At 42.6% G+C, this 23,026-nt stretch overlaps 1 protein-coding gene across 1 annotated transcript in view; it reads left to right on the top strand.

The window, feature by feature from the left end:
* The window catches only part of IRAG2 (inositol 1,4,5-triphosphate receptor associated 2), a 39,250-nt gene extending 16,225 nt beyond the window's left edge, over positions 1-23,025 (top strand). Inside the window, exons 16-39 of the mRNA XM_040594668.1 lie at positions 211-374; positions 1,981-2,095; positions 2,528-2,690; positions 4,903-4,964; positions 5,897-5,962; positions 6,931-7,042; positions 8,191-8,338; positions 9,153-9,234; positions 12,716-12,762; positions 12,846-12,910; positions 13,035-13,148; positions 15,288-15,370; positions 15,506-15,578; positions 16,377-16,431; positions 16,518-16,545; positions 17,107-17,247; positions 17,677-17,811; positions 18,640-18,787; positions 19,654-19,697; positions 20,294-20,371; positions 20,476-20,540; positions 21,017-21,118; positions 21,300-21,404; positions 22,479-23,025. Of these exons, the coding sequence (XP_040450602.1) occupies positions 211-374; positions 1,981-2,095; positions 2,528-2,690; positions 4,903-4,964; positions 5,897-5,962; positions 6,931-7,042; positions 8,191-8,338; positions 9,153-9,234; positions 12,716-12,762; positions 12,846-12,910; positions 13,035-13,148; positions 15,288-15,370; positions 15,506-15,578; positions 16,377-16,431; positions 16,518-16,545; positions 17,107-17,247; positions 17,677-17,811; positions 18,640-18,787; positions 19,654-19,697; positions 20,294-20,371; positions 20,476-20,540; positions 21,017-21,118; positions 21,300-21,404; positions 22,479-22,722 (2,439 nt within the window). The 3' untranslated portion in view covers positions 22,723-23,025. The remainder of the gene's footprint in view (positions 1-210; positions 375-1,980; positions 2,096-2,527; positions 2,691-4,902; positions 4,965-5,896; positions 5,963-6,930; positions 7,043-8,190; positions 8,339-9,152; positions 9,235-12,715; positions 12,763-12,845; positions 12,911-13,034; positions 13,149-15,287; positions 15,371-15,505; positions 15,579-16,376; positions 16,432-16,517; positions 16,546-17,106; positions 17,248-17,676; positions 17,812-18,639; positions 18,788-19,653; positions 19,698-20,293; positions 20,372-20,475; positions 20,541-21,016; positions 21,119-21,299; positions 21,405-22,478) is intronic.
* Position 23,026: the final 1 nt, after the last annotated feature.

Raw genomic sequence — 23,026 nt, 5'->3', positions numbered from 1 at the left:
CCCCCCATCCCAACCAGATGCTGAGTGAGTAGATGACAAAACATTGTCAATCATCCACCTTCTTTATTACTGATAGCATCAGATGTAGGTGATGATATTAAATGGTGGAACAGGGAAATCTATTCTCATCATGTAAATTGGGGCTCTGGTTTACTCTCTGGCTCTGCTCCTCATCTAACCACATGACAGCTCGGTTTCAAAATTCCACAGGCTCTCAAGCAAGAACTAGGAGAAAAAAGACACCTTTGGATCCAGAAACTTCATCTCTTGGAAAAATACAAAGAATCCCTAGATAAGGATTTTATTCAAATGGCAGGTGATTTGAGGAGAACCAAGACAGAGCAACTTCACCTAAGGAAAGAACTCTCTGCCAGGTACCCCTTCAAAGCATGTGGGTCTGTCTTTTTTTTTTTTTTTTTTTCCCCCCCCCTCCCTTGGGGTGTGTTTTGTTGTTGGTTGCATCTCTGTTTGGTGGGGTTTTGTCCTGTGGAATAAAAAGTTTACTGATTTATGAAGGCTTTTTTCATGGAGGAAATAGTCTGCTGGTTTGGAGCGTGGACCTGGTTTTAGCATAACACATACGCTATGTGGGACTTAAGGTTTATGTATGAAGTACAGTCTTGGAGATGCCTTTGGAAACACCAGGGAGACCACAGACTGAGCAGTTACAGCAAGAAGGCAGGGCCTATCTAACAGGTGCAAACATTAAATAAAATGTTGGGTTTGTGTGAAGCAGAAGACCTGTAAAATATATGCCTGCAGGTATTATTGCTTTGGGAGACAGTTGCTAGCTTCAGATGATCTGTGTCAGTTTCTTAAGGGTATCACTTCAATGAGTTATTACATACAAAAATGTAACTTAAATTTCAGTTTATTGGCACATGGTTCCTGCTATGAGTTTTGATATATGAAATATGACAGCAAAGGACAGCAGGTGTAAACCTCTGCCTGCCCACCCTTCCTCTTCTCCTTGGGCATTCAAGAAAGTAGCCAGTCAAATTTATTTTTTTTCTAGAACAACTAACTTGAATTTGTTATCTTTGTGGAACCCAGGCTTACCTATAGTATCATCCTTCTGCTATCCTATGCTAAATATAAATTTTTGCATGCATGCCTCTACCTGGATTTGGGGTGTAAGGAGCTCCCTAGGGCTTTGCATCCTGGCGAGCCAATATGAAGCAGTCATGATGCACTTTAGCTTGACTTACCTTCCATTTAACATTGTTAATATAGACTTCTTACATGCTTTCCCTTCACTCAGAAAAGAGCTGACAAAAATACTGATGGCTTGGTTTCTTAAAGCTGCCTCTCTATCAAAATTGTTTATGGTGGCAGCAACAAGAAAAATATATGTGAAGATAAGTTAGAGAAGAAACAGGCAAAGGGTTTTTGCAGTGGAAAAAAAGGGTTCCTTGAAAGTTATCATCTTTAGCGCTGGTTCTGATGGCATCTGCTTGCTGTCAAGTGGAATACCCTCTGAAACACTGGGAAATCAATCTGGTGAAGCTGTGTAGCTGCACTAATAGCTCTGGCATTTCTTTTCTAGAATGATTGACTCTATATCCCAATACTGTTTCTCCAAAACCATGAGGCAATGCATTCTTTTGACAAAACTGTAAAAGTTTGTGCTGCTAAGCTATTCCTCTGTAAGAGTTCTCTGGATATTCCACGAGCTACCCCTACAGTACCCAGCTGGTTGAGGCTGGCCCTGCCCTTGTGCTGTTAAGCTGGGAGAAACCAGGGAAAATCTCCACCCCTTCCTAATTCTGGAGCTGCCATAGAAAAGCCTTGTCTGCCTGCTGGGTTGAATTGTGCTTAGCAAGAACTAAGTCCCTGGTGCTGGGTCCTGGGGAGCTGCAATATGTAACGGCTGAATGTGTTTCTTGATGCATGTCTCGACAACTAAAGTGTGTCATCTCCCGGGCATGCCCGCTCTAAATGTCAGTAACGGATTGTGGTTTGTGCTCTCTCACCCCACAGGCAACGTGAGATAGTAGCTGTCAAACAGTTACAAGAAGAAACTGCTGGCCAGGCAGAAGCCCTTGGTTTAGAGCTGCAAAAAGCTACAAAGCAACTTGAGGATGCCAGTAAACAGGTGAGGGACAGTCTAGTTCCTTCTATGCAGGAGACAAGCAAGCAGATGCGAAAGGCTACCTACAATGCATCGCTGCTCTTGGGGGAAAGGAAATCATGTGTTCGGAACGGAGTGCCTCGTTGCAAAAGTGTAACCGGCAGAGGAAGTAAAATTTGAGGGGGTGGTGACAACAGTTTGCTGATGAAAGAGGCAGCATTGCATATTTGTGGTGGGTTAAAAAAAAAAAAAGAAAAAAACCCAGCCAAAAATAGCTTCCATACACAGTCCACCCCAACGTAAAAATGCAGAAGTTCAGAGGGAGCTTTATCACTTCCTGAGAAAGAACAGATGCAGTTTGGTTTCATTTACATGAACTGTAGAGGTTCCTTGTGTTAGCCAGGCTGCTGTATTCATTTTCATTCCCTTTCTTCTTAAATATTGTTTTGTGCTTAGGTGGAGGATCAAATTGAAGCATTTCACGCTGCTTGTGAGGAAGCTGCATCCTCAAAATGCAAGTTAGAGGAAGCCATTTCTGAGCTGCAAAAACTCAAGGTTGTGAATGCAGCTTTAACGAACACTTGCCAGTTGCTTCAAGAAAAGGTGGAGGACCAGAAAAGTGAGTAACTACTGGCAGCATGCCAGCATTCACTCTTGCATGGGCAAATCCTTTATGGTCTAGTTATGGCAAGGGGATATAGGACTGATTTGCAGGTCATCCAGTAGAATGCTCTGTGGAGTCTTCCCCCCTGCCACCTCTCTCTCTCCCTGTCCCGTGTGTGTGTGTGTGTCCCCTCTTCTATTTTCCCTTCTCCTTTAAGAGGTCTGCAACCACAGCATCTGGGCTGAGAATCGGGTGGGATCTCAATGAGTGGCTGTTGGGCTGGACCAAAGCTGCAGGACCTCCTACCAAAATCTGCAGTCCTAGGAGGAAGCATTAGTAACTCTACAGGTGGCACTGGCGCTCCTTTACCAAAGGTCCTGTTCCCATACCTGAATGGCCCACCTTATTCTTAGCAAACAGAACTGATCTTTACGTTCTGCATTCTGCTTGTATCTGCTTTGTGTTTTTGAGTAATGCCATGTATTACACTGCTCTCCTTAGTAGAAAGCAAGCGTGTCATTGCATTGTACACATGCAACTCTTGCTACAGAACCGTGGAAACTTCATACTACCTCTTGTTCATTCGCTATCATCAATTCTCCAAAAGCTTGGGCAATTGGAGAATACAGTGGTTTGATTCCAGTACTTTTCTTTCCAAATTCTGGAGTGCATATCACTTCCTCATAGGAAAAAAATAAAAATGACTGACAGGCTACTGAAGATTTGGCCTCAGGCACACATTTCCCAGGGCAATGTGACTATGTGCATTAAAAAAAAAAAAAAAAATTATGTGCAAATTACAGGTTGTCTTGTAGGAAAAAAATTACATGGGAACCCTGTGCTTTAGCTCTAAGGCACAATTGTTATGCACTGATGTGGCAGAAACAGCTCTAGACTGCTTGCTGACTTCTGAACAACAGTTTGGCATTTTTCACATGTGTGTGCTCATGTTGCTTTCATGCTTACTGCTTCCTTCAAAGTGTGGAGTTTGAGGTATAACAATGGAAATAGTGTGTCATTTAATAGCTCTGAATAGACAAAGCTCTTCTGCAAAGTGAGCTAGAGTGAGTAAAAAGAGAGAGAACCCCAGAGATGTGGGAGAGACTGGTGCCTCTGTGACTTCAAAAAAAGAAAAGTAAATTATAAAAAAACCAAACAAACCAAAACAAAAAGACCTTCCCCACTCAAAAAAAAAAAAAAAAAAAAAAAAAAAAAAAAACCAAAAAAACCAAACCAAACATTGCCATTCTGGAAACGGCTGTGACTTTAGCTTTAAATGACTCCAGGTATTTTGCAGAAATCTCTTTATGCAGATAAATGGAAATAAACCAGTAGATGTGTAGAGATGTTGCAAAGTCTTATGAAGAACAGGGCTGCCAAACAAGGATGAGAGTGGGGGAGGACAACGATTTATCTTGGTTCCTGCAGAAAGCCAGATGGGTCTAGTGCCCCTTCCCCACCTACCTACCTACTCCATTCCCCTACTTCCTCCCACCTGTGTGGTAAGAAATGAGAAATTAGGGAACCTGTTGGCCAAGGAAGCTACTACACAACCTCAGCCAGCCTGGCACAGCTCCTTCTGTTTCAGATGACTAATCACGCCTCACCGCTAACTGCCGTGGCCCTGATCCAGTGAAAAGACTGAACAAGTACTGAGAGCCACCTGGAATTTTCACTTGGCCACTAAAGTGACAGTGCTAATGAAACCTCCTTTCTCTCACACACACATCATTAACTGTAGCATAAAAGCTATGGCTTTTGGTAGAAGTCACCGAAGGCAGGCCCTGGCATTGCTGGACTTGAACAAAGACTGTTTCCAAGTATAACATGGTGCCCATCGACTCTAAGAATTCTGAATAAGATGTCAAGTTGGAAGGACAATTGTGTCTCTTCCAGTAAGCCGTGATGGAGTCATCCATTTCCATAGGAGCTGTGTGTGGCACCTGAACACTGCCATGAGGAAGCATTGCCCCCACTTTTATTGCAAGGGGAAATGTAACCACAGGGAAGAAAGTGCCCGGTGTTTTACGTAGGGTGGAACTCACAAAACAAAATGCACTTCTAAAATTCTCTTTCCTGTGAAAAATGGTTTTAGGTATAACCAGACTAAAGCAAAGTACAATGGGTTTGTGATAGGCAGAGGTCAGGTTTAAAGATGCTGTAATGTCCAGCTACTTGTTATCAAATTATAAGGAACCCTGTAAGACTTGTAAATGTCTTTTCATAGCAACTGCTAATGCACTGAGATGGGAACTGCTTCAAAGGCGACTCTGTGAATTGCTGTGTCAGGTATGATGCTTGTTTGGTGGGAGAAGAAAAGGTAGGCTTGCACCGGAGGTGTTCTGGTGGAAGGATATCTACAGCTGAGATAGGCTACAAGTAATTTGACAGCATCTGGTTCCTTCTCTAACATATACACGACTGTGGGGGCAGTAAACTACATGTACTGATCTGTACGTTATTATTTTCCTTCAGTCTTCTGGAAAAAATGGGCTTACAGGTGTGATGTTGGTATTCACTGAGAATGGTTGTTGGTGATTGTATCAAACGGGGCCGAGGGAAGCTTTCCCTGATGCATTGGTGTGATTTGTCTGTCACAATCAGCCCTCTCTTCTGCAGACAGACTTGTAAACAAATGTTTAAAATCTTGTAATAAAATATCTTTCAGTATCCAGATATTGGAATAGGCAGTGAAATAGTTATTACCTTTGTGCCCCTCTGTGGAAATGTGTTGGAAATTATATAACTCTGGAGTGCTTTGCTTTGAATAAAAATACTTTCTTCAAGTTTGGAAGGAGGTGGAGGGGGAGACATTGTGGGAAGACTTTTTTTTCCTAACTGGCTTTGGTAAGGAACGCTATAGCTCAGGGTCTGAACGGTCTGGATTTAATGCAGAATAACAGTGTATTTATAAAGAGAAACAGAAGAACCTAAAATTTATCCTAGGCTGTAACAGAGGCATCCAAGGAGGAGAATTAAAACTGTGGACCAGCTGCATGTGAATAAAACTTGTATTCATGCATAAAGGTCTGCAGAATTAAAGGCTGGAAGTAGCAAGGGGAAACGGCTGCATAGTTTTCCTGATAGCTGAAAACAGTTCAATTGGATAACGTTCCATTTTGTTCATAATTGGTAGTACTGTTCCTTCTCTTTTTTCTTTTTTTTTTTTTTTTTCCCCCCCCTACATTTGCCTGCCTTAAACTATTTCTCCATTTCAACAGTGTTGTGCAGAGTTAGAATCTGAGTACGGTCTGCTGCCCACATCAGCTGAGCTGGTAAAAGGGAAGGTAAGTGTGCTTGCTATGACTGTTGCTGAGCCTGTTAAAATGTGACGCTAGTTTTGTTTGGATTTTTTTTTTTTATGACCTGAAAGAAATAACTTTCTTGTGAGAAACTTTGCCAAGTTAAACATTCAATGAAAATAATTTCAGATCTATTTTTATGTATGCATGCGTACACATGTATACATATACAGAAGTATACTCAAAACCTTACTGCAAAACTGGTTTCCTATTGCTTCTGAACAGTCGCTGTGACAAGATACAGGTGTTTGATAAATTGTGTTTTGAGAGGTATCGGAGGCTGAAGATGGGGTTACATCTTCCCATTTCTTTTCCATTTTTCATCATTTAAGCAACATTGGGTCAAATGCAGCTGCCTAAGTGTTGCTTCAGAAGTTTCTTCTAGCTACCTTCAGATGAAACCTCTTCAGCACCAAGCAGCAAGCAAGTGGTGTGCATTCAAGGGCAGGGGACAGCCAGGGCAGTGCTCTGTCTCCATGCTGCTGAGCTGGAGCTGCCCTCCTGCTCCTGCTGAGGGAAACCTCACCTGCGTAGCAGGTGCTGAACACTGGATGAATGTTCCCTTTCTCAATCTGCTTGGCTTGGCTGAAAAGGGCAGTGGGGTGTTTTATGTGGCTTTTTGTGTTTATTTTTTGTAGTGGTTGGGTGAGTGGGTGTTTGTTTTGTTCTTCTGTCCTGCTCATCTTGCCTGGCTATGTAGTATCTCGTTAGATACCTAGCTTGAACTGACGTGTCTGTGCAAATGTGAAGTTGACTTATTCTATCTTTTCCTGTATCTGTTCTGCATGTTAAGGATATGAGCTTTTCTAGACAAAAAAGCAACAGATAATGTATTTGTATAACTGTTAGTATTACATTATGCAGATGCAACTGTGCGTGTGTGTGGGTAGTTGGTGGCATTAATGTATTCAGCGTGATTGAACAACAGCAGCACTTTCTATTTTTTCAATTAGCAGCTCTATTGCTCTAAACAACTGTGGTGGAGTGAAGGGCCCACCTTGTGCACTGAACTTCCCAGGACACTGCCCTCGGATATTTCACACCAGCACAGCACGCCTCTGCTAGGTAAGACCTGGTGGTGTTGGCCGTTTTTCTGTCTCTCCTGAAATATAGGAAGAGTTGATAGAACAGTATCAATGGTGCTAAAAGCGCTGGTAGAGTGTGGAAAACCTGTTGCCGGCTTCAGCCTATTTTTGCCTGTAATCCAAGAGGCTGAACCATGTTTATAATGCTCGTAAAGAAAGTCCTGAGAAGGTGGCTGTCTGTCAGCCTAACAGGAGTCCCCAAAAGCTTAAGGAACTACCAGTACAACCCATGCATCTAAGCATGTTCCTGACAAGATGCTTGCCAGTCTGTTTCAAGAGCGCTCGAGTTATGTCCTTCCCATTCACTCTGACTGGCACACACTGAGATGGCAAGTGATGTTCTGCTACTTTGCTACCGAGGTTAGTCCTGGTTTAAAAGCTTGAATGGGTGACATAGCTACTGAGATTAAAATAATTTCATCTGGATTTCTGCTACATCCACAAGGTGCTTGTACTTCCCTGCAACGCTCAAGCCTTACGGCTATGGTAAGCGTCCCTGACAGATAAGCATTGCAGGGCCACGGAACTGCAGAGTGCGTTTGGAATTTTACAGTCTAAGCGTTTCTTCCAGCAGCTAACCAGTACAACACAAGAGTCTCTTCCCACGCAAACTATAAAGTGGTGAAACATAATCCTTATTCCGTTTCCTCCAGTGGGGTGTAGATTTTCCTTGACTGCACGTGCTCCTTGTAGGATTACCGCGCTGCCCTGAGCAGGCTGTTTCAGCAGGCCAACTTTGAACGCTGTTGCAACTTGCTGTAATATCAAAATCCAGCCACAAATAAGGCAGGTATCCTCAGCTTGCACCAGTCAAGTATTGACTTATAAAAGAAGATCTATTTCCTAGCCCCCTCTGCCACACAAAACGATTCACTACAACAGAACTGTCCTACATGGAAGCTTCTATAACCTGACTGATGGAAAATCCTCATCCCCAGATGCTGTGGGCTCTCCATCTGCAAAATATGTTAAGGCCCTATAACCTAACCCTTTCATACTAAGGTGGAAGCTGCCTTATTGCAAATTGGTTTGGTTGGTCGGCTGCTTGATTATTTTAGACATAGTCAAGAACTGGCATGTGACTAAATCCAACTTTACTAATGTCTGTTACTCTTGTCTCTTTAACAGATGCTCTGACCTTGGAAACCTCACGCCCAAGGAACTTCCCTGTGCACGGCTGGGATCAGCCTTGTAGGCAGAGCTCTGGCAGCCACGCGTCTGAAAGCTGTAGTCTGGGACACACGTCCAACTCCGATGTGACATCAGTGGGGAGCAAGTACGATGGCAGGATAACTGCTTTGGGGTGAAAGGTGGAAGAGTCCATGGGATCTGGCAGGTTCCAAGGGAAAGCTGTAGCCCCAGCACATGCAGAGTTAAACAGCAGGGCATCTCTTATAGGAAATACCAGGCACTTGGTGGTCAGCTAAGGGTGTGACGGGGTAACGCTTTGCCTCTGTTCACAAATGTAGTATTAAAACTTCTTACTGAAACTGTTGGTATGACCACCAACCAGTTACAGTCACGGTGTTTCCATGTCATGCTGGAGAACTGAGGCATGACGTAGGCACCCTTATGCCTATTCTCAGTATTTAACTCACAACTGACACTCCCATTGAGGAGCCAAAATCCTATTGGATCTGAGAAGTAACACTTTTTTTGCAGAGTTTAAAGCAGGAATTCTGAGGTTCTTGCTTATCGAACTGCTTTCTTAGATCTTTAAAATAGAGATTGAACATTTTAAGATTATGAAATCTAGCTGACTAGAGTTGGTGAATATTTTAAAAGCCAGGATGTTCCTGAAGATGCAGAGGCAGGCAGTCTGCAGCAAAAGACTCAGCAGATCTTAAAGCTTTTGCCACTGGTTTTCTATAGAATTGTGCAGTGTGGAGGAGGCTGGGAGAAGGGCTGGTGGTGGTTCTTGCTGTTCGGGGGAGGAGGGATTGATGTTAGTGATGAATTTCTCTTTCTCTGAGAGACCAGCTGTCTGACTATACAGATAGCAGTGAATTCAGTTGTTATGTACTTAAGAAAAATTGGCAATATATCTGACTGTTCTTTGGGCAATATGCAAATAAAATGTGTATTGCCAGGTGGAAAATATACTCTGCTGGTAACTATACTGATGCAGACCTTCCTGTTTCCATTACAATGATGGATGCTTCACTTACTGAGGTGAGTGCTGTCTCTGATGCCAGAGATATGGTTTTGAATGGGTTCAAGCATTTAGTGCCTTACTCGGACCCAGACTGAGCAGCTGTAAACCAGCACTGCTCCAAGGCAAATGGAGCTGGCATCATTCAGTGGGGTGCTGGGACATCTTGTTCTGTGTGGGGTAGTCCCTTCTATTTGGGCATGCTTCTGGAATACTGTACTTCTAGACCCAAATGTCTTGTTGTTTGTATGCATCTGGGTCACGCTTTTAGCTGGGGAGTATTTTAAATGTGGTTTCAAGGCTTGAGACAGTGCTGTTTGTGCAGGAATATTAGTTCTGACAGGGAAGTCTGGGTGATTTTGGTCTTTTTATCCACCTGCAAGAAGCCACAGGATGCTTTATTGTGAATGCTGCCTTTCTCTGCACTTTCTCCCATGCCTACCATGTAACAGCTGAAAAACGACATCTTTGCTGTGTGAAAACTTTCCTTCAGCTGCCGTGCTCAGATATGCCTTCACTGCTGTATTGAATCCCTCATCTACAGCCTGAGCTGCCAGTTGGCTTTATCATAGCAACAGCAAGATGAGCTCCCCTTCAGCACACCTAGATATGCTCCGTGCCGCAGTGCTCGCTATTGAAATCTAGACCACAGCCCTGTCGTGCAAGGCTTCTCATTAGCTTTACAGATTTCGGCAGTGGTGGTGGTGGTGATGACAGAAGAATATTGGTCAGTAGTTTCTGTCAAACTGGAAATGACCGTTGCCAGACTAATGAGCAGTCAACCTCAAACCCACCCTTTCTAGTGCGTGGCAGCTGCAAGCGCAGCAGTTGTCTGGTTGTAGCAGCAAATCAAGGCAGAAAGTGCAGTGAGGGTAAAAATTAGGTGGTGAGGACCGCCTGTGGCTTCAGCACACTGCTTGGTTGGGGTAGAGCAGGTGAGGAACTCCTAGTTTGTGCTGCTGCTACTTAAGCTACCTTAAAGCAGATAATCTCAAGGGCTCTTGCTTTATCCAGTCCTTCTGGAAAGTCACAGCCCTGCTCAGTTGTTTGAAACCTCTGTGCTTCGTTGGTCTGGAACCTTCTGTAATTCCAGCTAGACTCAGAAATGTCATTTTTCCATTTTTGCCTTTAGAATATTCACACAGAAAGTTTATATTAAAAAGAGGGAAAAAACCTAAAATGTTAAAGCTTACCCCAGAGAAAAGGCAAACGGGCTGTGTCCAGTATCTGTTCCAAGAACTGTGACGTGCAGCAAAATTTGAATATCCTTGTTTAATAGGAAAAGTCTCCACAGTGTTTTTTTATTACACTGTGGTTGCAGATGTGTTTGAGCAGATCGAGCCCTTCAGCATGTAAGTAACGCAAATTATTTTGTCAAAGCATTGTCACCATAGGAGTTTAGAGGCTACTTAATAAAGAAACTCTTGTAAGATCCAGGCAAAGCTTGGGCTTTTTATACTTGTTTTGATTTGTAAGTGTAAAAGTCATATCACAGACAAAACCAGATGATAGGCCTTCCGACTGTTAATGCTTGTTTGGGAAAAGTTATACAGGACTGTGACCAGAACTTGTCTGCTGTGATAGAGCATCCTTGGATTATTATGCTTATCAAAGGGATGGAGGGGGGGGAAAATGATTCAGAATGTACTGCAGGATCACCTTTGACACAATCCTTTTATTGGGAAGAATGTCTGTTCTCTCATGCCTTGTGCAAACAGATTTTATTAGGAAATCTGGAATGTGGAGTTTTCCTGTTTAAGTATTCCCTGCCCAATCCATGGGAGCTCACAATCCTAATAGCACCGGGGTTTAAAAACCGAACTGAGGATTTTCCTTCGTCACAAAGAGACCACTGACTGTGTGATTACAGGGAGAGGGCATGCAGAATAATGTATTGCTGTATTCAGTTCCAGGTGATGCAAGGTCTTTTTGGGTTTTTTAGGTGATGGGGGGGGTGTGGGTGTGTGTGCTTAAAAAGCCCTTTAGATTTCTTTTGCTTTCATTCCAACATGCTCTTTATTTTAACCTTCTTCACCAGTGCTCCTGTAGACCTAATGGCCTGAACAAGGCAAATGCAATGCTGTACTTCCTTAAGCTTAATAGAGAATTCAAATAAGAATAAAAATAGCCTGGATTTGCATTAGAGGAAACATCAGTCTGGCTGGGGCAAGGCTCTGTGAGTGCAGTGAAGCTCTGATGGGGGTGGGGGGGGCTTGGAAGGGAGAGAAGGCACTTACTGATGCTGGGAGCAGTCAGTTGCTCTCTGGAGTGACCAGGAACCTTTGTCAACTCCTTTTCTACTTTGCTGGGTTTCCTGGACCTTCTGAGGATGTGTGAGGGGGAAGGGAGGGTACCAGAATGGAGGTGATCACTCGCTGATACAGTTTCTCTGTTGTTACACCCACTTCAAATTTAATAGTGCTCTTGGACACTCGGTATGTAGGGAGCTACCCAAAGCTGGCTAGCCTTATACCTTCTCTGCTTGGATACAGGTTGGGTTTGGTTTTTTGGTTGCTTGGGGTTATTCACTCCTCTTCAGCAGTGGATGCAGTTAACTGGATTGCAGTTAGTCGCAAGTCATTACCAACTTAACCCTTTAAACTTCTGTTTCACCCTGTATTTTTTACCCATAAAGAGAGACCATCCTATCAATTGAATAAGCAAGCTGGAGCTATGCCAGATGAAATTAAGAGGGATGTTTCCCACTTAGTAGCTCTGTTGCGTTAAAAGACTTAAGAGGATGTTGGTTTTGTCTGTGATGTGATAAGACTGTGGTCCAGAACCGCACTGCAGTGGCTAAAGGAACATGAGCAAAATTGCGTACCAGCCTCTGTTTAATTCCTTTCTGCTGTTTGCATACAAAGGAGGAGGCCTGAAGCCTTCTGAAATGGCAAGGTAATTAATACATATAATATTGAAAACTAGTGTCATTCAAAGACAAACATGAAAAAGTAGAACACAACATGCAATTTCCCTGTGTTCTGAATCATCTGTTTGGTCGAGCTGTTAATATAACGCTTGTATTTACTGAAACAAGTGTGATGTCTGTCTGTAGCAGAGTTGAAGCTCTGTGCATGTCACTTGTAGAGTTTGAGGTCAACGCTTTGAAAATGAATATATCTTGATGCACAGCGTTAAGATAAAACAATGGTGTGGTAACACGTACATTGGTCATTTGAAAAGGTATGTTAGAAGCAAAACATGAAGTCAGGAACCCAAATGCATCTCTAAGTATGATATTCCTGAGATAACATTTCTGCAAAAACAGTTATTGCTCCTAATGATGATAACATGCTAAGCTACATACTGTATGTATGGGTGGCTTTAGACTAGCCGATGGATCTGTATGCACTTGGGACCTGTATGCGCTTACCAACTAGTTCTTCACTGCTGAAATGATTTTTGTGCAGCTGGGGGAACTACTAGAACTTTGACATACGTAATATCTACTTGCACAGCAACCCTTTCCCTGATACTGACTCTTCTCTCTTTTCCATTAAGATTAACGGTGCAGAGCCAACACTACCAGCCAGTCTGATCCCATCCAGGTCAGGTTTTCTGCAAGCATTTAAAAACCTTTATGAAGACTGTATAATATGAATGAGTATCTGAAAGAACTTTGTTTTGGCAGTGATCACTTAACTTCACCCCAAGAAGCTCTTACATCGTCTTTGGAAAGCGCTGTACCAGTAACAGGTAAGCCCTTAAGGTGGGTCACAAATGTGTGAACTTTTTGCACTGAAAGTCTTGGAAACAGATATGCTCAAGTCTGTGTTCACTGAACAGTAACAGCCCTGTCTTCTGTTACCTGATATTATAGGCTGCCTTGTTATGGAGGAAAAATCACCCAAGTGCTCACGTGAAAAAGAGGATGTGCCAACTTCCGTAGCAATGGAGAAAAACAACGATAAGGATCCGGCTGGTCCTGTGTCAGGTACAGTAACTGCTGCAGCACGCTGGCACTCACGCTGTGAGGAAATGGCTTGCTTCCAGCACATCTTTGAAGTGAGGAAGCTGAGTAAGAAAAAAAACCTGTGAATTTCTATTTTTGCCTGCAAGTGCTCTCTACCCTCCCTGAAACTCCGAGTAGGAACAAGGCTTTACCTACTTGGAGAAGGCCAGTAGCTTACAGCATTGCAAGGAGTAAACATGAAATAGCTTAGTGAAATTTTGATGCTTGCTTAGCTGGCAAGGCGTTGTGTGGGTACTAAACCCCAGGCAATTTTGGGAGGGCGGAGAATGTTTTCATGGCTTAAAAAAAAGTTTAGTGACACAGCTACACTAAATAATGCTTTCCTCTCAAAACTGTTGCTCAGTGCACAAGAAGCTGAGATGGGTCAAGAGGAGAGATGAGGATAGAGGCTTTTGGGTATGGCTCTGATGGGTTTTTTTCTTTTGCTATAGTCAACAACCAGAACAATTATTTTTACTGCATCTGATCGTACTTCTTCCTCTTAAAAACTAAAAGCAAAACAAAACTGGAGTACGTGTTCACAGTGTGTTTGAACTATTTTTAAAAAAGCTGATCTGAATAAGCAGCCCAGAATATGTGTGCATGTTTGTTTGTAACCATTTTTTAATCTCTACCTAAATTTAAGACTCTGTCGTCACTTCTGGTTTGGTTTTGTTTTTCCTTTAGTACTATCTTCCTGAAATCTAATTCAGGCCCCTCACTTAAATGTATTTTCTTTCTACTAATTTGCCTCTACTGTTAATTTTCATATGCGGTACCTTTGGCAAGGAGGAAACAGATATGCAAAAGAGATCAGAAGAGTCAAAATACCTTTAAATTCTAAAAATCCTGTTAGCTGCTGTACATCCCTGGAAAGAAAGCATTTCTAGTATTAGAACAGAGGCACTGATGAATTTTCAATTGTGGTTTTTGCTAGTACCATGCAATGTCCTTTAAAGGTGCTTGGGAGCCAGGTCAGATACACAGGGCTGCTGTGAAAATTGGCAGGGACAAAAGGGAGTGCTAAGCAAAGGTGGTGGCTCATGTGAAGGAAGAGATAGCGCTTCAGACCCAAAGGTGGGGTTTTGGTGGTGTGGTGGTTTTTGTCCCCTGTGCCTCCCTCCCCATGACGTTTCTTTGGCTTGGGTTTGTGTGTGTGACTACGTAAACAGAAAAGGGGTAAAAAAAAAAAAAAAGTTTTAAAAGGTATAAATAGCTACCAGAGTTACTGCCACACAAGAAATTAGTGTGACTCTCAGACTTTCTTCAGTTTTTTTAATGTCTTCCTTTTAAAATCTTTTTAATAGTTGTCCTCCTGGAGGTTTTTGCCTGCTCTAAAGCTTTTCTAAATTGTGGCACTTGAAAGTCCGTGTTGCATTTGAACTAGCATCATCAGTTCCTGAACTTACCAGTTAATCACCGCTCATCTTCTAGGGAAGAAAGTTATTTTGCTGGCTCTGTCAGCACCCTGCTAGTTCAGGTTTTAGGCACAAAGGACAGGCCAAGTGCAGACTATGCTTGAACCTGATGGACACCTGGAATACCACAACTGTGTGCTTTTCATGACTTGGTTATGCCCAAGCTCCTCTGTAACGGCAACTGAAGTAGCATACGTTTCTTGACTTCATCTGATACTCCGTGATGTGAAAGACAAGGACTACAAATACTCATTTCTGTTAGTTTGTGCATAGGACTGTTTTTTACTTATTCCTGTGCTTATAGATTTCAAAATAGAAATTGATTTTTTAACTGCTTAAAATTAGCAAAGAAACCAAAACCAAACACCCACCAATGCTGGTGGCAAAATAATGAAATTATTTATCTAAGGGAATATTACTGTAACTCTTGCAACTTCAACTAGAGTAACTACAACCAGGGGTAATAGTCTCACTTGTAGACAAGTAACGCTATTTATTGGGATTTTTTCCCAGCCAAATATAGTTATAATCACATTTCTTTATGTCTTTATAGTGTTCTCTGCTGCTGCCTCTCCTCCTTAATGCCCTCTCCTGGCATTGGCTGCAATTTCTTTTAGCTTTGTTGTCCCGTGGCTGGTACACTGGCTGTTGCCCTTCTTCTGCTTTTGTAGTTACATTTAGGTTTGGAAATGTTTCTCCCCAGGAGTGGATATGACCAAGAAGCAATTCTGCCCCGTGAAGGAAGAACATAAAACAGCGTTTCAAAACGTTTTAAAGCAAGACCAGGTAAGAGCCCCGGTGGCGACAGTGAGACATAGCTGGTTTGGCTGAGCAGTGACAAAGAATGCTGCAGGAGGGGACAGGCTCTCCAGCGGTGGTGTGGCTGTTCCCTGCTGTAGCTACTCTCTGATATGTCTTTAGGAAGCGGACCTGGAAAAGAAAAATAATAAAGAGCAGAGTGAGGAAGCACCGGCCGTGGTTCCCAGTAGGAAAGGTAAGAGGTTTTTGCTTGATGCCTTGGTGTAACTTGCTGGAGCGTGTGCCTTGGTCACCAGGGTCGAGCTGTGTAAAGAGGTGCAGAGAGCTCCTGCCTCACACCAGTTGCAGGGGGATTTTGTTTTAAGGAATAGTAGCTGCAGTCAGAGATCAAAACGGATTAGCAGTGGAGAGAAGGCAAAGAGTCTTATGCAAAATCTGCTTCTCTGACTTCTACAGATACTGATCTAACTAGCTCCATCTTCTCCTGCACAGGAGGGAAAATTTCTTAGAAGCCTCAAAGGAGTTGGGATATTTGAAACAGTTCTGGCATGCCTGTTTGCCCCAAAGATTTGTGAAGCAGCATCCTCTATGCTAGCTAGAACCTGGGGTAACATGATATAGGCCAGCAGGATGATGTTTCTACTGAACTGTGCTTAGACATCTCCACTCTTCTAGTCACCTCACCTTTTGCCTTTGGAGCTCACTAAAAGCTAGTGAGGTAGTAAGTCACACAACATCCTGAACCTATGGGTTGGGGACTTAAGCCAAAACCTATATTTCACCATTTCTGTACTAATTGGATGCCAGCTAAAGCTAACTAAACTAACTTCTGGGGCTTTGTACAAGTGATGGTGCTGTGCTTCTTAGTGACTCTAACCCTGATATACTCTGAGGTACAGAAGTTGTTTTTCTTGGCAAGAGCTTCAACAGTGGCTTCTGTTGCAGCTTAATAGACTTTCAGAAGCTGGGAGGCTTCTTCTTTGGGAGGCTGTTTTTTCACTTTTGCCTGAGAACTTTTTTTCTTTCTTCTCAGGCAGTTCACCCACCACAGGTGGCATTAAAGGGGATAAAACAAAGCAAAATGAGCTGTAAGTGTGTTGACTTTCAATAATCACCTGCAGGTATGAATTTAAAGCTGCAGTCTGTTAAATGGTTGCTTCTTCTTATCCTACAGTGACTCCCCTAATGAGAAAGAAGTGGAGGTAAGTCTCAACTGGTTGTATCCTTAATATCTCAGACATCAGAAAGATCTTGTAGATAAGCCTGGATTGGTATCTTATCCTGTGTAAAAGAACGATGCTGAGTAGCTTAGACTGGGTATGTTTATATAAATGGGCTTCTTGAATCTGTCTTTCCAAGCCCAATGGAAATTCTGGAAGCGATGGGATGGGAAAAGGTGGAAATCTGTAAAACTGAACAAAAGATTTGTCACTACTGAATCATCTGTTTGCAAGCTTGAAGGAGCATAGCTGTGACCTCCTCCCAGGCAGAATGTGCTGATTTAAGACAGTTTTGTCGAAAGACACAGATGGCTCACTGCATGCTGCCAGGATATCACCTATTCTGGCTGCAGATTATTCCCCCCATGACTACAGATGGGAAGACTGGCTCTGGGGAAGGGAGCCGCGTTCACTTTCTCTTCTGTATCTCCCCTATAACTTTGTTCATGGGGTATAGTCCCAAATGTCGTGTCAGTATCCAAATCTACTTTAAAAACTTCTGCGTTACTTGGATTATTCTGAAATTTTCTTCTTCCATAACAGGCTGAATTTCTGAGGTTGTCATTAGGTTTTAAATGTGACTTGTTTACCTTGGACAAGAGAGTGAGGCTTGAAGAAAGGTCCCGAGATTTGGCTGAAGAAAACTTGAAAAAGGAGATCACAAATGCTCTAAAAATGTTAGAGGTTAGTATTGGCCAGGGCTGGTAGGGAGGATGGGATGAAGGATTGTGAAAGTGTCTCTCTCAATACAGCACTTCTTAGGGTGAGTGTGTGTGCATAACGTATTACAAGCAAATCTGAACAAAATTCTTAAGTGATGCAGTTGAAATATGAGAGACCTGGCATTTGAGGGGTAACCTTCATCTGAGTGTACTGTGTGCTCAGGCAGTGGGGAATCTTCCTGTTACACAGACATCTGGAAAAAACCTTTGTCTTCAGCTGATTTTACGCTAGATAAGGTGAAGTCTGTATCAAGGTTACACTGAGGATGTTGGATGCTGATCTTGTGACTGTGTGGACCTGAGCACAACTCCTCAGTGTCATCAGCTGGGTTCACCCTTCTTTCCCTGCTGATTTTCTTCACGCTGGTTTTCTTACTGATATGCATCTTAGGCTCTAGTTCCTTTGTGTGAAGAAGATAACCAAGCACAGGAGATCATTAAGAAGTTGCAGAAAAGCTTGCAGTTCCTTAGCCAGTACGCAGCCCGAGTCGCCAGTAGAGCAGAGATGTTGGGAGCTATTAATCAGGTAACTACTTCTATGTAAGTGTATCTTCTACAAAGTTAAAAGCTTCTACAGGTGAAAGTATAGCAGTATCTGCTTGCTAGGCTTCTAGTTCCAGAATTAATTTGGGAACCTTGTGTATGTCATGCAGACTGACCAGTACAGCTTAGTCCTAGCTTTCTCTTCTCAGACACACTGTTTGTGTGTTACAAGGAATCCCAGGCGTTACGAGCAGCTATGTTACACTAGCATTACGCAAAAACGCACAACAGAAATATGGTCCCAATTCAAAACCAAAAAAAGCAAACGAAAATACAAAAATTAATTTGCCGCAGAGGATCTGTGCAGCAGAAAGCACAAGAATGCGATGTGGCAACAACAGTCTTGATGCTCTAATTGTATTTCTGTGCCTTATGGAAATGGTAGCTAATAAGGTAAACCTATGGAAATTTACAAAGACCTACTCAAATGTTGCATGTAAGTGTGTATAATGCCAAAGAACAACGTGAAAATATAACTTGGCAATACTAGCAAAAGTGTGGTGGCAGCTGAGACTGTAGATCAGAGAAAGAAATGAGGAGGAGTTGTAAGCGCTCAGAAAATGAAGACTAATTTATTCTAGGATAAGAGTAATCACTGGAGAAATGAGACCTGTGTAACTCTGGCACATGGTGGGAGATGGGTTGTAGTGAAACTCTGAAAGGGTGGACAAAACCAGAGGATGTCGCATTGTGGTGACATGAGAGTAATGGTAAAGGGGGAGGGAGCAGTGGGAAGTTTTAAAATATAAATGTGATGCAGCTCCTCAAAGAGCTGCTGCTTTTTTCTACTGCTGTTGCCCTCACTCTTTAGGAGAGCCGGGTCAGTAAGGCGGTGGAAGTAATGATTCAACATGTGGAAAACCTGAAGCGCATGTATGCAAAGGAGCATGCAGAACTTGAGGAGCTGAAACAGGTCCTGCTCCAGAATGAGAGATCCTTTAGTTCTCTTGGAGATCGAGGTAACCCAGAAAAGCTGCTTCATCTTTCCACTTTCTAGCACCTGCCAGATAGACCCTAGAGTTGAGGGGTTAGGTGACTGTTGTATCTCCTTTCCTAAAAATAGAGGAAAAATCAGCAACTTACAACTCTAATTTCAACTAATACTGTTAGTATGTAAGCTGCCATGAATCTCAGGGTGGGGGAAAATATTGAAAGTAAGCAGTAATGTTCTGGCTTCTAGGAAAGTGCACATGCACGTGGTGGTGAAAAATCTTACTCCTTGTGAGCAGTAAATTTGGGTGCTCACTCACACTGGAGCGTTCCCAGCAGCTATTCCTAGGTAGCTGAGCTTTGACTACTCTCTACAGATGCTTCCTGCTCTTTTCTAAGAATTGCTGGCTCCTTAAGTGCAGGTGCTCTGAATTTCCCCATTTAAGCAGATGGTACAGCGGTCAGGCTTTCAGACAGCACTGTGCACTTGTGGCTTTACCAGAGAAGTATTAAACTATTCTGAAAAACAGAGCATGTATTTTTACAAACAGAAAGGGCAGTCTTCCACACTAGTAAAATCATCACAGGAGCCTTCTGATTCATACGCTATTCCTTCCTGACTGTAAGATTGTCCTGTGACAGGACACTGATACAATAATAGAATATATTCAGTGATAGAAACAGAAATTGATGCCTGTAGAGCATGTATAATGTGAAAATATCATGCACTTATCTAATGAAATAGAAAGCTTTTTCCTGAAATCTCATTTCTGCTTTCTGAGAGTATTCCGATACACCCTTTGTTTAAATGGATACTGCAAAAAGTCAGACCTTTGGTTGCAAATCAAGCTTGCTGCATTCCTGTGAGCCTTTCTAATATTTGGTCTCTTCACAGATGAATCTACGAATAAAAAACTGCCAAATTCTTTTAAGGTAATGGCCCTTACAGCCTAAATGACATTTCAAGTGTGTGTGTGCACACTTTGTGTTTTTCTTTGCTTTGTTGTGTGCTAGTGCTCTGCTACATGCTTGATTTGGTGGGTTTCTGTCTCAAAAATGGGCTGATGTCATCAAACACAAGGATATATTTTTCAGTCACCCCTACCTCCCTGCGCTTTAGGGAACTGCATGTGGTCCCACTTAAAAGATGAAGCGTTCACAGAAGCTGATTTGGCTGTGCTCTCATGCAGTGGTTACAAAATACTGTTCATGTGTGGTTCTCTCTTGGCACAGAAAGATGAAAAAAAAATAATGTGAGCAACTCAAATTGACCGTAGGAATTCCTGTGAGTGCCATTAGGGGAATATAGACACATTCAGTTTTGGTACTTTGCTGGAAGCTGTGTAGCCAGCCTCACTTCAGATGCTTAGTAGGGGAGGAAAGAAGTTAATACTGCTTTAAAGAATATGCTTAAAGCTAAGTATCAACACCTACTTTTTTTTAATATAGTCTGTATAAAAACAGATGGTATTTTATGTGATGGGTGAGTAATCCAGTAATTCCTTGATAGTCAGTAACGCCTCTTATCTGTATAGCCACCAGCATCCCTACGAAGAGTCAGCATTGCAACACTGCCTAGGAGTGCTGGAAATGCAGGTATTGGGTTGCCACTGGTAAGTAAGGGTTCCCAGATGGTGACGTGCTTTACCTTCTCAAAACTGGCTGGGCCGAAGTGCAAAAATGCCAGTGCGGTAAGTGTGTCAAACTTCTTCTCTAGGCCCAGCTCCATGAACCTGATGGAGAAGAATGGAGTGATAAATTCAACAGGAGATCAAGCAGCTGGTAAAGTTACTTGGGCTTGTTTCTGAATAGGGTTAAATATATTTCACTTCCAACCGTGCCTGTATTCAAGCAGCTTATGGAACATCTTGAGGTGTAATAATGTTTAGGCTATTCCTTTCACATTAGTTTTACATGCTTCGATAGGTAAACTTCATGACTAAATGTTAGCGCTCCCTTTTTATTAAGGGTTGGAAGTTTTAAAGATTACCTTGACTTTCTTGCTTTAGAACTAAAATATGAAATCTAGCCGGCTGGCATTGATGGATCTAGTTTTTGCTTTGGGTTTGTTTTGTTCATGTTTAGTGGGTTTTGTTTCTTATTTTTTAATTTTTTTTTAAGAATCCTCATTTCAGGCAACTAATTTTGAAACTTATTTGTCCAAGGCCTACCCAAATGAGTAGGCTGCTGCTGAATTTCTAATTTCCTGCTATATATCTGACGGAGAAATTAAGGCAAACTTGTGTAAAATATGACAGGGGGCGACTAGGAGCAAAGCAAAATGAGAAGCGTCCTTCACTACAGCGGTTCATTAGCACCTATTCCTGGGCAGAGTATGAAGATGAACATTCTGAAACAAAGTAAGTTGGACAACAACCTCCTCAGGGGTGTGGGGGTGTGCGTGCAGGGTTGGTTGGCTTGTTAATGAGCTCGTAACTGTCTGCCACCTGAGCAGGGCTATAAAGTCAAGCTGTTGTGAGTGAGCTCTGTTAAGTTGAATGTTGATGGCAAAGCTTTGGAACTGTTGATGCTTGCTTCTAGAAATGAGCAGTCAGAATCACCTGCTGAAGTAGAAGAACAACCATCCAGGAAGGAAAGTATCTCTGAAAAAGGAAAATATCCATCAAAATGGAACCTAGAGTCAGTGTAAGTTTTCTCACATCATCGTGAGGTAAAGCAATGTTTAGGTGGTGGACAGGGGAAGAGGAAGTAAAGCTGTAGCTTTGGTTTGGTTGTTAATTCCCACTTAAACCAACTGGGAATGAGTCATCTCAGGTGCCGGAGACTCACCCCACCAGGGATTCATTACTAATCCTAAAAGGTGAGGTAAAGAGGAGCCTCGTGCTATGATCCCACCTCTTTTGCTTGCTCCACCACTGTTAACAGCTAGGTTACTAGGTCATGCTAACAGGTACTCTTGTAAAAATGATCAAGGATTTGAGGCCTGTGCAAAACTTAGCAGCAGCTTTGGCACATGCTGAGACACAGGCAGTCATCAAGACTAACTCCAGACTGCTCCTGCTAATTTCTCTGATTATCTCAAGTCTAGGAAGAGAGTGGTGTCCTAAACTGTCCCTTGGAAACCCCTGCCTTACAGGAAAGGAGGTTTGCAGTCTCTGCAGGGAAACTGTTCATTCCATATGAATACACAACACAGCCTCCACTGTGAGCATCCCTGATCAAGGGGGAGAAATGACAATTACGCTAGTGTGTAAAACTGAGAAAACAGTGAGAACAAATGTATTTTTTCTCTATATTGTTTGATAAAGGATGGAGGTACCCAATGTCATGAGAAGTCTAGGATTTCATGACTTCTCCCTAACCTCAAGGAAGCTGCCAAAGCCCTAGAAAACAATAAAACGTAAGGCTAGCATTTTCCATACTTTCTAAAAGCAAGATCTCGATCTGTAAAGCAGCTTTCATGACTCCTCTTCAGAAACACCGTGTGGTACGGGGAGTGTGGATGGACTTCTAAGCTGGGTCAGTCACCCATACAGCTTATCAAAACCTTGCTTACTTGAAGCCTGCGTTTTAAACCCAGAACACAAGCTACAACTGTACACAGGTCCCAGTACAGTTACAACCTTGTTGCCTTTGGTAGTTAAGGATCTGTATGTATGTTTGTGGAGTCTGGTTTGCTTTAGGGGTTTGTGGGTGGGAAGAGGGTTTCCAAGTTTTGAAGAAAAACTCAACTGCTCTACAACTTTCTCTTCTCTGCAGGTGCAATTTAATGTCATCATGGGCATCCCACTTCAAGGCTTCTTTTTCCAATGCTAACAAAACTCTCTGGGTTTCTGTTTCCATCCTGGTCCTGCTTGCTGCTCTTACAAGCTTCCTCACTGGGCTGTCTCTTCAAAGACCAGCAGATGCAGCACCTGTAGGAACTGGGGACTCCTGGACTTCACTACAGCAACTGTTGTGGCCATATACAGGACTTCAACACAATGGACCACCCCCAGTATAACAAAGGTTCTGACTCTTGAAGTTATACTTACAAGTTCTGGACGACAGTATGAGAAGCTAAGATAGTATATTTAAGATTACATGTTCAGGTTTGTTTTGTTGGGTTGTGGGTGATTTTTGGGGAGATTGGGGTTTTTTTGTTTGTTCGCTTTTTTTGAGAGCATGACTTGAAATTGAAATTATTTTTTCTTCCCCATCCTGACAAGTAATCTTTAAAAGTACCTAAAAGGGTCTCAGTTCCATTCAGGTTTACAACAAAAGAGTGATTTTGAATGTAGCTAACAATAAACATGACTAAGTGGTCT

The sequence above is a fragment of the Falco naumanni genome, chromosome 5, assembly GCF_017639655.2.
Source record: "Falco naumanni isolate bFalNau1 chromosome 5, bFalNau1.pat, whole genome shotgun sequence".
Lineage (NCBI taxonomy): Eukaryota > Metazoa > Chordata > Aves > Falconiformes > Falconidae > Falco > Falco naumanni.
The sequence above is the reverse complement of the archived record's forward strand: the minus strand, read 5'-3'. Positions and strand labels throughout refer to the sequence as shown.